The sequence below is a fragment of the Bufo bufo genome, chromosome 1 (assembly GCF_905171765.1).
Source record: "Bufo bufo chromosome 1, aBufBuf1.1, whole genome shotgun sequence".
NCBI lineage: Eukaryota > Metazoa > Chordata > Amphibia > Anura > Bufonidae > Bufo > Bufo bufo.
The window spans coordinates 764,475,320-764,487,579 of record NC_053389.1 but is presented as its reverse complement, the minus strand read 5'-3'; the positions used below and the strand labels follow the sequence as shown (position 1 = coordinate 764,487,579).

General features: G+C 43.1%; 1 protein-coding gene across 9 annotated transcripts in view; it reads left to right on the top strand.

Moving 5' to 3' along the window:
- LOC120986238 (CD209 antigen-like protein C) overlaps nucleotides 1–12,260 on the top strand; it is a 69,097-nt gene that overhangs the window by 39,271 nt on the left and 17,566 nt on the right. For 6 of the 9 annotated variants that reach the window (XR_005775658.1, XR_005775659.1, XM_040414697.1 and 3 more), the window contains 4 exons: nucleotides 3,033–3,110; nucleotides 4,524–4,577; nucleotides 9,950–10,101; nucleotides 11,609–11,721. Coding sequence is in view for 7 of the 9 variants with exons in the window: in XM_040414697.1 (XP_040270631.1) it covers nucleotides 3,033–3,110; nucleotides 4,524–4,577; nucleotides 9,950–10,101; nucleotides 11,609–11,721 (397 nt within the window). In the remaining 2 variants the exon portion in view is untranslated. The remainder of the gene's footprint in view (nucleotides 1–3,032; nucleotides 3,111–4,523; nucleotides 4,578–9,949; nucleotides 10,102–11,608; nucleotides 11,722–12,260) is intronic. The other 3 variants (XM_040414698.1, XM_040414701.1, XM_040414696.1) reach the window with 1 other exon arrangement.

The window sequence follows — 12,260 nt, the reverse complement described above, 5'->3', positions numbered from 1 at the left end:
AAGTAGCCCCCTTTTGCTTTGTTGGCCGATTTGCACACTCTTGGCATTTTCTCAATCAGTTTCATGAGGTACAACCCTGGAATGCTTTTCCAACCGTCTAGAAGAGGTGCCAGTGGTGCTGAGCACTTGTTGGCTGCTTTTCCTTCACACTGCGGTCCGACTAATCCCAAACCATCTCAATTGGGTTAAGGTCAGATGATTGTGGAGGCCATGTCATCTCATGCAGCACTCCATTATGCTCCTTCTTGGTAAAATAGCCCTTACATACCCTAGAGGTGTGTTTGGTGTCATTGTCCTGTTCAAAAACAAATGATGGCCCCACTAAACTCAAACCAGATGGGAGAGCTTGTCACTGCAGAATGCTGTGCTAGTCATACTGGCTAAATGTACCTTGAATAAATCACCAACTTTGTCACCTGCAAAGCTCTCCCACACTATTAGATCTCCTCTTCCATACTTCATGGTGGGAACCACACATGTAGAAACAGTGTGCTCACCTTTTCTTCATCTCATGAAGCCATGACGGTTGGAACCAAACATCTAAAATTTTGACCCAGGTTTCCACCAGTCTAATATACATTGTGCTTCTTTGTCCGAGCAATTCTTTTCTTCTTCTCCTTGTTCCTCCTCAGTAGTGGCTTCATTGCTGCACTTCGAGCACAAAGGCCAAAATTCTCACAGTCTACTCTAAAAATGTGATCTTTAAGTTGTGTCTGGTACGTGATCTCTGTAAGGCATTTATGTAGTCATTAATTTGAGGTGGTTTGTTAATTTGCAATTTCTGAGGCTGATAACTGTAATGAACTTCTCCCCTGCTGCAGAGGTTACTCATGGTCTTCCTATACTGAGGCGGCCTAATGAGAGCCAGATTTTTGTTATAGCATATGATAGTTTTTGTGACTGAACTTGAGGATACTTTCAAAGTTCTGGAAATTTTCTAGATTGATTGACCTTCATGTCTTAAAGTAATGAGGAAACATGGTTTCTCTTTACTTAGTTCAGTGGTTGCCATAATTTTGATTAGAACTGTAGAAGAATAGGGCTAAACACTGCATAAAACCATGGCCCACCGGGGTATAGGTGAATCCTCCGGTGGGCCCCTGAGCAAAGTAGACCCCTAGTCTCCCACCTCCTTCACAAGTAGCACATGACACAATATAGTTACTGCACTAGATATAGATAGGCATTGTATGGCACCAAAACCAGCCTATGTTCATATAAGATACTGGGTAGATAATTTAAGAAACTACCCAGTTATTATTATTGACGCAGTCAGGTGGCTGAGATGACTTCTAGGTACAGAGGCCGCCAGCTTGTATCCTCTTTTCCCAGGGACCCACCTTCTCAATTACTTTGTAGGGACCCCCATAATCAATCATCTGGTAGCATCTTGCTGCTGTGTGAGCAGGTAATTTTAGAATTTATCCATATGGTGGGCCCTTAAAATAAATTTTACTGGTAGTCCCAAGAGTGTGCAAAGCTGTCATCAAAGGGGCTACTGTGAAGAATCTAAAATCTAAAATATATTCCGGTTTGATTCCATATGTGTTCCTTCATCATTTTCATGTCTTCAATATGAATTTACAATGTAAAAATAAAAATAATACAAGAAAAGCCATGGAATAAAAAGGTGTGTCCAAATTTTCCACTAGTACTGCATGTTAAAGTGTTTTTGGGACTATGCACACCCACGTTGTACAAGGCTGTAGTATGGAACCAAACCCACAGACGTTTATAAGGCACAAATGTAAGTCCATAGCATACTGATGGTATGGGACAAAAAAAATAGACCCCTGTTTCCACTTGTGTGGTTTGCATAGGATAATGCTTATTGGGCCTCATTCATAAAACTGCCAGTCAAGTGGTTCGCCTTGTGGAGGGCAGTAGTGTTGATCATGAGTGTGTCCAACATACAGGAATTTTTCTATCATTTACTTGCCCCTTACTCAAACCAAATCTCTATTCTTCATGGGTTACACTCCCTTTAGTAATGCATCACCCCCCCCCCCCCCTTCCAAATGTACACGTGGGCCTCAGAGATCTGATGATGATATAGCATTAAGGTACATAGAGCACTGCTTTCTAAGAGTATACAACCCACGGCTGTTTTGCTGGTTGATTTCCCATTCGAAGGTCTAGAAAGTGGCTAACCCACATGACTTGGTGAAGAAGTAGGTAACAGAGGATCTGCGGTCAACCGCAAAAAAAAAAAAGAAACAGGACACCATATGTTCTGAAACCTGACATTGTTGCAGTCATCTAGTAGAAGATTATGAATAGCTTGAGGGAATTGGCGAGAAAATTATCCCCGAAGGCGCAGGTCACCAGAACAGCATGTCGATCGTAGCAAGACATTTGCACCCATTGTATTACATCATGGAGAGTGGTTCCATCTAACCGGGGGTGTTATTGCCACAGAACAATAGGTACTGGCGCACAGAAAATTCACACAGGCTGCACCAACAGCCACTTCATGATTCAAAAATAGTTTTTTGATGCACGGCTATGGGTACATGGATTGTGTGCCCAATAGTCTCTAATGGAAATGTGAACATAGCCGTGTGCATGGACATCATCAAGCAGTATACTTTCTTTCAGCAAGACAAGGCATTTGCCATATGTCACATGTGTGAGAAAAAGGTTGAGGCCACCTTGTTCCTCAGACCTAACGGTGTGCAACTTTTATCTGTGGGGTTACCTGAAGGAAAGAGTTTAAAAAAGTGATCCCCAGACAGTGCCCACATTATCTCTAGAATATGTCATGTGGTGTTCCTCAACATGATAAGGTGGCACAGCTTTGTATAACCGCTGGCGGAAACCATTTCATAATGAGTAAGTACGTCATTCTTCCATTATCCTGTGTAAACCACCCAAGGGAAACACGCTTCTGTTTTTTTTGTGGCCCACCTTGTATACCATTGTCATAGCGTATGATACAGATAGTATATGACGGACATAGCATAACAGTATAGTATACCATAGTCATAGCATATCCTAGTCCAGTTATTTCAGCAATACTCTAATATCTCCAGCTTCAGATTTCCAGAAGAATTCTGAGGAGGAGCAGGGCGATCTAAAGACTAAAGTGGCCAATCTCAGTAATACGATGGGTAAGCCAATGTCCGTATGATTTTTCCTTTACTCTGATTCAGTTAGACATATCGTATGGTAAATGTCACAGACTTTAATACCATTTGGTTTATGGTAACCTAAACAAGTCCAATATCTTTATAGTTGTCCAAGCGTTTTTCTGATACACAACGCTAGCTCGTGGTTGCTCGCAGTCACCATACGTTTAATGCATATACAGTATGTGGTAAGCTCCCCCTAGTGGTGGCTGAAGTTTCTACGCAGGAGATTTGGAGCTCTGTGTAAGCACCGACCACTGTAAAGATATCTGAAGAAATTAATCAGTCCACAGTCTTTGACCTAAAGAGGGCCTGTCTTCAGTTCTACTGAGCACTGAAGACTCCTGTGTGTAACGGTTCAGATAGACAGGGTGATGGGCAGTAACAGGGCACATGAACATAGTCAGGGACTTGGGTAGTGACAAGAGACAAGCTGGAAGGGTCTTCAGTGCTCGGTAGAACTGAAGACAGACTCTCTATAGCAATGCTCAGTTAAAGTGATGTTAAGAAGACTCTTTGCAGGCTGTTTCCTAGTACAAAGAAAATATTTCTCTAATAAATTACATTACTGAAAATGAAATGACAATTACATGTTAAGGACCTTCAGAAGTTGCACAAAGCAGTTTTGTTGCAATTTTGGCATGACTTATGCTAAAAACAGCTATAATAGTGCGCGGTCTTTTAAAGGACATCTGTCAGCAGATTTGTACCTATGACACTGGCTGACCTGCTACATGTACACTTGGCAGCTGAAGGCATCAGTGTTGGTCCCATGTTCATATGTGCCCGCATTGCTGAGAAAAATGAAGTTTTAATGTATGCAAATGAGCCTCTAGGAGCAACGGGGGCGTTACCATTACTCCAAGAGGCTCTGCTCTCTCTGCAACTGCTCCACCTCTGCACTTTGAATGACAGGGCCACATGTGATCACGTTTTCACTGCCTGGCCCTGTCAATCAAAGGGCGCATCAGTTGCAGAGAGAGCAGAGCTTCAAGGAGTAATGGCAATACCCCCATCATTTTTCACAGCAATGCGGGCACATACCGTATGAACATAGGACCAACACAGATATCTTCAGCTGCTAATAGAAAGATGCCCTTTAAGTCACGGGGACAGAGATCATTGCACGAAGCAGTTTTGCTGTGGTTGTGATCAAACCACAATTTGTATCAAGCATCTGAGCCGCCCAAACGCCCATATTATAATCTGCCATTGCCTTGAGGGGTCGTATGTTAAGAAGAAGGCAATATACATAGGATATAATAAATTGCAAATTCATCAAAGAAAAATCTGACCTTGATCGGGGTGGTCTACACAGAAGCGGTTCACTGTACCAGTTCTCTATTCATTGCCATACTCGCTAGCTGTGTGCTCATATTTTGTTTTATGTTGCAGGGAACTTGCAAGACACACTTATGGCCAACATCAAGCACATTAACAAGACATTGGGTACGTTGTAGACTTAGATGTATTACTATTGTTTTCATTCCTAGTGATAGATCTTGCTACTTTGAAAAAATCAAAGGTTTGAGCAGCTCTCACCTGCCGAGGATTCCACTATTATAGCACGGAACAACTCCTTCACCCGAATCAGGAGCAGAAATGGAGATATGGAGAAAGAAGAGGTTTGTCCAGCTTGCAGTTGTGGTAATCCAAAAAGGCTCTTTATTCAATATTCAATATAAAATCCAGGTACAGGAAAGCAGAGTCTACATGTTTCGGGCACAATACAATTTTAGTCCTTACTCATGACTGTCATGAGTAAGGGCTAAAATTGTATTGTGCCCGAAACATGTAGACTCTGCTTTCCTGTACCTGGATTTTATATTGAATATTGAATAAAGAGCCTTTTTGGATTACCACAACTACAAGCTGGACAAACCTCTTCTTTCTCCGGGTCTTGCTACTTGTAGTGTTTTATAGGTTCTCTTTACATTAGTCTTACTGAGCCTCTTGCTATCATCCCTGAACGTGTTGGTACAAGAGAATTTTCTAGACAGTTCCTTCAAAACACTGTGAAAGTTCTATGGCATTCCTCCCAACTGTCTTGGATCTGGCAGGACAGTCCCGTATTGCAGTGGCTGTCCGGCGGTCCCGGTACGGGGGAGGTATGTCCCGCTTTCTGGCTGCTGTCCCTGCGTTCATAGGAAGCATAGACAGCTGCCTGTAATGATGAAACAAGAGCCGCCCGTCCGCTCTCTGCTTCATCATTCCTCCTCCCTGCCGGCGCTCCACACTGCAGGTCTGGGTAAGGGGTGGGGCTGGGGGCATGGCAGGGTTGGGGCTGGGGGCATGGCAGGGGTGGGGCCGGCCACAAGCACCGTGTGTCCTGCTGCTTCTGGGGAAGGAGGTGAGTATGTGGAGTTTGTTTTATTTTATTTTTTACTGCCTGTGAAGGGGGCATTTTACTGGCCATATTACTGTCAAGGGACACTTTACTGGGCATATTACTATCAGGGGGCACTTTACTGGGCAAATTACTATCAGGGGCACTTCACTGGGCAAATTACTGTCAGGGGACACATAACTGGGCATACTATTATAAGGGGCACATATCTGGGCATGACTACTGTGAGGGGGCACCTATCTGTGCATAGCTACTGTGAGCGGGCACCTATCTGGCCATAACTAGTGAGAGGGGACACATATCTGGCCATAACTACTCTGAGAGGGCATATATCAGGGCATAACTGCTGTGAGGGAGCACATATCTGGGCATAACTACTGAGAGGGGGCACATATCTGGGTATAGCTACTGTGAGGGAGTACCTATCTGGCCATAACTAGTGAGAGGGGACACATATCTGGCCATAACTACTCTGAGAGGGCATATATCAAGGCATAACTGCTGTGAGGGAGCACATATCTGGGCATAACTACTGAGAGGGGGCACATATCTGGGTATAGCTACTGTGAGGGGGTACCTATCTGGCCATAACCAATGAGTGGGGGCACATATCTGAGCATTGCTACTGTCAGGGGGCACATATATGAGCATACCTACTGTGAGGGGCACTTATCTGGCCATAACTACTGAGAGGGGGCACATATCTGGGGATCGCTACTGTGAGGGGCACATATCTGGCCATAACTTCTGTGAAGGGAGCACAATGCTGGCATAACTACTGTGTGGTGGCATAAAGGGGGAATAATTACTATGTGGGGGCATTTAGGGGACTGGGTAGGATTAGGTGTTTAGTTATGTTTTGGGTGGAGTTAGAGTGGAAAAAATTTGCCGCACATAGTGTCCCTCTACCTTTGTTTCAAAAGTTGGGAGGCATGCTATGGGCGATAACATGGAACATATAATGTGGCCTTCCCCTTGTCTTTAAATATCTACTTACTGTTTCAAAAAAGCAGGAATATGAACGGCTGAATCTGAAGATGCCTGACTGTCAGATTTACTAATGTCTAAAATTTAGACAGCATAAGATGAGACAGGCAGATGTGACTGTGTGATAGATTTGGAGCCTCTTGGTACATCTTGCAAGTTAAGGATTTTTTCTCTTTTTTACACCAGATCAATGCTGGCTTACTTTTCCATAAAAAGTATTTTATTGTGAAAAATTAGTAAAATAAAGAGAAACTATACATATTGAAAATCATCCTATTCATATGAACCCAGAAAATAAAATTTATACTGCAGGCATTTCTTAAAAATAAACAAATATTTATTTTGTTAAATTCCTGATTACTGGGGATGACAAAACGTCTTTTTTTGGACATAGGGGAGAAGAGGTTAAAGGGAATATGTACGGTAATCAGAAAATTACATAGTTTAAATACATTTTTTATCCTAATCATAGTTTGGCAAATTTTTTTAAATTTTCTATGTCACTATATAAAAAAAAAATCCTAAAATCCTTCAGTTTTCACACTAGCCAGTAGGCCTAAAATATATCAAGACTTCCTGTTCTTTGAGAGCAGCTACATGGGCCATCGGTGCAAAGCACAGGATAGGACCTCATTGGCTTCTAACGGAAAGTTTTCTAGGCATGCTCTGTGACCTGTGCAGAGGTCATGAGGGAGTAGAGAAGCTGTGATATCAACTACTGTGAATTGTAGATCCTATGTTATCTATACGGAGGTGATAGCTGTCACTGCAGTTCTGCTTGTAATGAAAGGTAATTTAAAAAAAATAATAAAAAAAAAATTCAACTCAAATTCAACTCAACTGTAAGATTGTATCTAGATGATATAAGACTGACACTGTTTTGTTGTTAGTATGGCTGTAAAGCCGATCCGGGCCGGCTCTTAGTGGGAGTAGCCAAAGTGCTGGGTGGTTGGCTGCTCCCCACACTCCAGGCCGGTTTTTTTTTGGCCTATATAAAACCCAGCCAGCAGTCTCAGCTGTGTGTGGTTTATCCTCCATCTGACAGAGAAGCTGGGGAGTCTCTGTGTTTTGGGACCTGTGAATTTGTGCCGTGCTAAAGGACTGAGAGCCGCATGCCGTATAGCTGTTCGCATCTTTTGCGGACCCATTGAAATGAATGCAGCAAAAAAAAGATGAAACGTCTCTCACCTGCACTTCATCTGCTATGAGCATGGAACAACCGCACTTGGATGCGGGTAAGTGGAAATCCAGTAGAAAGAAAGGTAATCCAGCTCAATACGCAGACGGTGCAACAATACTTTATTTCAGCGGTTAAAAATCAAACATCCAGTTAAACAAAATCCTCGTCCACCGGTTTCGGGCTGTTGTGATGTCTGCCCTTACTCAGGACATACTGAGGATACCTATGATTCCAGCATATAAGCCGGCCACACAGCTGCACCTACAATTAGGGCGTCATGTGACTAGACAACATGCCGGCAATCAGGTACAAAAACACTCCTCTATTTAAAAAAAATCTTATACAGAGAAAACCATATCAATACATAAAAACACAGAACGTGTGGTGGGAGCGATATCGTATCATTGTTGCAAAATTGAAATAAATGGTTCCGTATACGGACCATATGCGGAACGCAGAAAACGGCCTGTATACGGAACGCAAAATACGTTCATGTGAACAAGCCCTAACCAAAAGATTTGAAGAAATCACATAGTAGGTAATCGTCCCCTGTAGGTACTACTTACATATCATTTAGAGCTCCAGTGATTAACACTTTAGAGGGCATCAGTACACAGGAATTGGTCAGCAAATTAAGGTCTAAGGGAGCTCATGAGAAATATTGTTTAGGATGTCCGTTTTAGGATGTTATTGAAGGATGCAAAATGAGTGTGGAGGATCACATCACCCGGAGATGCAGTACCTTGGAATAGGGTCACTGCAAAAAGGTTGATTGTTCTAATGGTGAATTGTTATAGTAAGTAAAATGTTGAAATTTATTGTATTTGTGTACTCAATAGTATTGTATGGAGAGGTAAGGGTTAACAACCTTGACTCAGCTCCTTTAGGTTGCTAGGAGATGGACCTGGGTCCGTCCCTAGTCTATAGTGAGAGTCTGTGTCTAGCTGTGCTGCCGAGAGGATACATGTCTACTTGTCCCTCGGTACTAGGCCAGAGGCCAAGAGAACTATCATCTCTGAGACAGTTACAGCTATCCAGAGCGAGAGAAAGAGAGAAGAGAGACTAGAAGGTCCAGAATCTGAAAGGCCGTGCACTGGAGGCAGTCAGCAACACACTGTGCTAAAGACGTTGCTGCGGTGAGAGGGACTATTGCCAGTGCCTCATTCCACACTTTGAGATGGTTTGACAAAGGCCAACTATAGAATTACAGAACATTTACAAGAACCTCATCAAAAGGGTCTGCAGAGAGACTTTAGAAGAACAGAGAGGAGTACCACAACCCCCATCATTGCTGCTATCCATACATTGCCATTGAGGAAGAATTGAACAGTGATTTGCTTGGAACTGCCTTGATACTGCAGGATGTACTACTACTGCCATTCTGCACTTTAGTAAAGAGAGGCCTATTTATTTGCACAAACTGGCCTGGTCACTGACTCAATTACTGGATGCTGGCCATTGCACCTGCATCCATACTCTTGCCTTGCACCCTGCCAAAACACTTAAAAGGGTTTTCCAGGATTTTTATACTGATGACCTATCCTTCTCGCAGCTCACCAAGAACAGCACTGTACATTGTATAGCAGCTGTGCTTGTGAATGGGGCCGCTCCTAGGCCACCTGAAACATGAACGTGTCGCCACTCAGCCTAGGAAAAGCTGAGAGAAGGTCACTGTGCTACTGCAAGCGTCGCTGCCTTCTCAAACAGCTGATTGGCTGGGGTCCCAGGTGTCGGACCCTCACCAATCAGATGCTGATGACCTATCTTTAGGGTAGGTCATCAGTATCAAAAACTCGGAAAAACCCTTTAACACCAAGAGCACCCCAACTTCCATCAGACAGGAGCCCCATCACCAGGTTGTGCGCCATGGGAAGAAAGAGTGTGTCCTTGTGTCATTGCACAGCCCTAGTAGGGTGCTGGTTTGAGGATTACCATTGTGTTCCATGTGCACAACTATTATTGCCAGAGCCACTACCCCTCCCATCCTCTTATCGATCCTCCTGGACTTGCTGCACATCTAGCTCTTTTTTCTGCATCAGACAATTGGACATATCTGAATCTCAAAGGATTCCACCTCTGAAAAGCTCTCCAGTGTGAGGTCTGCATACCCTATATCTCTGTATTCTGGAAGTCTATGAGTATAGCTTGGGGAAGATGTAGGACTTTGTATGTCTGGCTGTTGGGAGTTCATATGTTTGGGAGTTGTTATATTGTAATGTCATTTCCATGGTCAACCAGGAATCTGTATTTTATAATCACCATCTCTCAACTGCTGCTGTCTAACCTGTGTATATTCCCATCACATAGAGACTGTCTGCACGCGGTGCCCTGTTGGCTGGTCTGTGATCGGCTCCTCATGTTATTTTGTCTCTCGGGAAGAAATAACCTGGGATAATGCTCGAGACGAATGCTACAAAATGAACTCTGTTCTTGTCATGATAAAGGACAAGACTGAATCCGTAAGTGCCATGTACAGGAAACCACGTTTACTTTATTCTTATTAATACAAAGTAACAGCAATAGATGTACCTGCCTATTGTATATTCTCTAACATTCACCCTGTTTACATGTTATGTAATGGGTAGTGTAGTGTTCACCCATTACTGTTGCATAATATATAAGGGCTTGTAGAAGGGAACATGCAGTAGGATGTAGCCGAAGCCACATAGTGTGAGAAAGGAGACTGCTGTATTAAGATGTGGGTCTTTACTGAGGAGTCGGGTCAAAGTGGTGGGTCAATTAGCCAGGCAGGGTGCAAGCTATCAAAGAGAGGCTGGAGGTTTATTGTATGATGCAGGGGGTTGCAAGGAGGCACTCACTGGTCGGCAAGGAATCTGGATTAGCATGGTTCAAGTAACAGTGAGGAGTGAGTACTGTCCCTACAGACTGAGACCTGAGTGCTGTGCTGCACTTTCCAGTTGCAGCTGAGTATACATGACCATTTCCCTGCACCAGGGGCATACACAGATCTCATAGGCCCCTGCACCCAGTTTCCCACCACTTCAATCACTCCCAGGCAATGCAGAACATGTGCAATGTCCCAGATTTATGATGATTGCAATTTTTCTTTTCTTCTTTTCTTCTTTTCTTATCAAGTGGAAGAAATTTCAAATGAATACAAATTGTAATAAGAAAAAGTTGTCTTTGTCCTGACTCCTCACCCACTTTATCCAACTTTTATATAGGAAAATGTGGAACAGGTGCTTCAAATATATGGCACTCATTCTGATCGCCATATTTCTCAATGCGTTTACACCAGAAAAATACACTGATACCCTTCCTGCTACCCTTCTATTACAAAGCTAGATTGCTGGGGGGAGCTCAGTGAATAGGAATTAATACAACTACCATGGAACCTGTAATAATCTATTTGCATTGAGCTCCCCCTAGTGGCAATTGCATGAAAGTGCAGTGTATTAACCCGGGGTTAAGGGCCCTCCTTCCCCAGGCCCCATAACAGTTGAGTGGTCTTCCTCAACTGCAGGAACACTGCTGCCTTGTAGAACAGACTTGAGTAGACATCGTAGGCCTCTTAAAGTAGAACAGACCTACAGTCAAGATAGGGCTGGAAATAAAAATACTTAGTTATCCCACAGACAGGAAGAAATCACCTATCCACAGCATAGAAGATACATGTCGGATGGCTGGAGGTCCCAAAACCTTGGGCCCCCTAGTGCCCCGTCTGAATGGAGTGGTAGTTTACATGTCGGTCCAGTTCTCCACTCACTTCTATGGGACTGATGGAGCACTGTCACTACTACCACTCCATTCAGACAGTGCACTTGGGGACCCCCATTTTCGTGATTGCTGGGGCTTGCAGTTAATGAATCCTGGACAACCCCTTTAAGAAAAAAAAAAAAAAACGGCCATTAACCTTGGTTGATCCATAGAAAGACAACCAAGATTCAGATGTTGTTATCAGATGTTTCATATAAACCCCAAATTCTGAATTTTTTTGGTTCTTAGGATTCTTTAAAGCAATTATATAACATAAACAAGAGATACTGGATTGGACTAAGGCGAGACTTAAATGAAGCTCACATCTGGAAGTGGTTGGATGGGACACAAGTCACCTTTACGTAAGTACTGAGCCTGAGGTATTCATTTGATAATCTCTTAGAGGAACCTCCATAGTAATCAGATAATGGTTTAATAGTCACTTACATTTTTTTAGCATAATTACTGAATACTGTCTCTATGTATGAACCAAAGGTGTTTACAGAGCAAATATGGCCCCATAACAAAGATTAAAATGGGCCCCCTTATTGGGCTGATTGATAACACTAAACACCTTACCATATGAGAGTAGGATCTGAACCTGCTTTGCCCATCATCTCCTGATTCATGAGCCTTACGTTGACTTCTCACATGTTTGTTGTCATAGGGGTGGTAGAAAAGGTAACGCTGCACAGGTTCTCACCACCCATAAAATAAGTGATGAAACCAACCTGGACTGGTATTCTTCTGTCTGCCTGTTCCATAGTACCAACAGTGGATGCCTCTATGTTATGCATGTCCTGGGTATGAATATATGTATCTATATTCATCAGATGATACAACAAAAGGCGCAACCACTTAACAGTGGATAGGTTGAAACCCAATGGCCCACAATTACCAA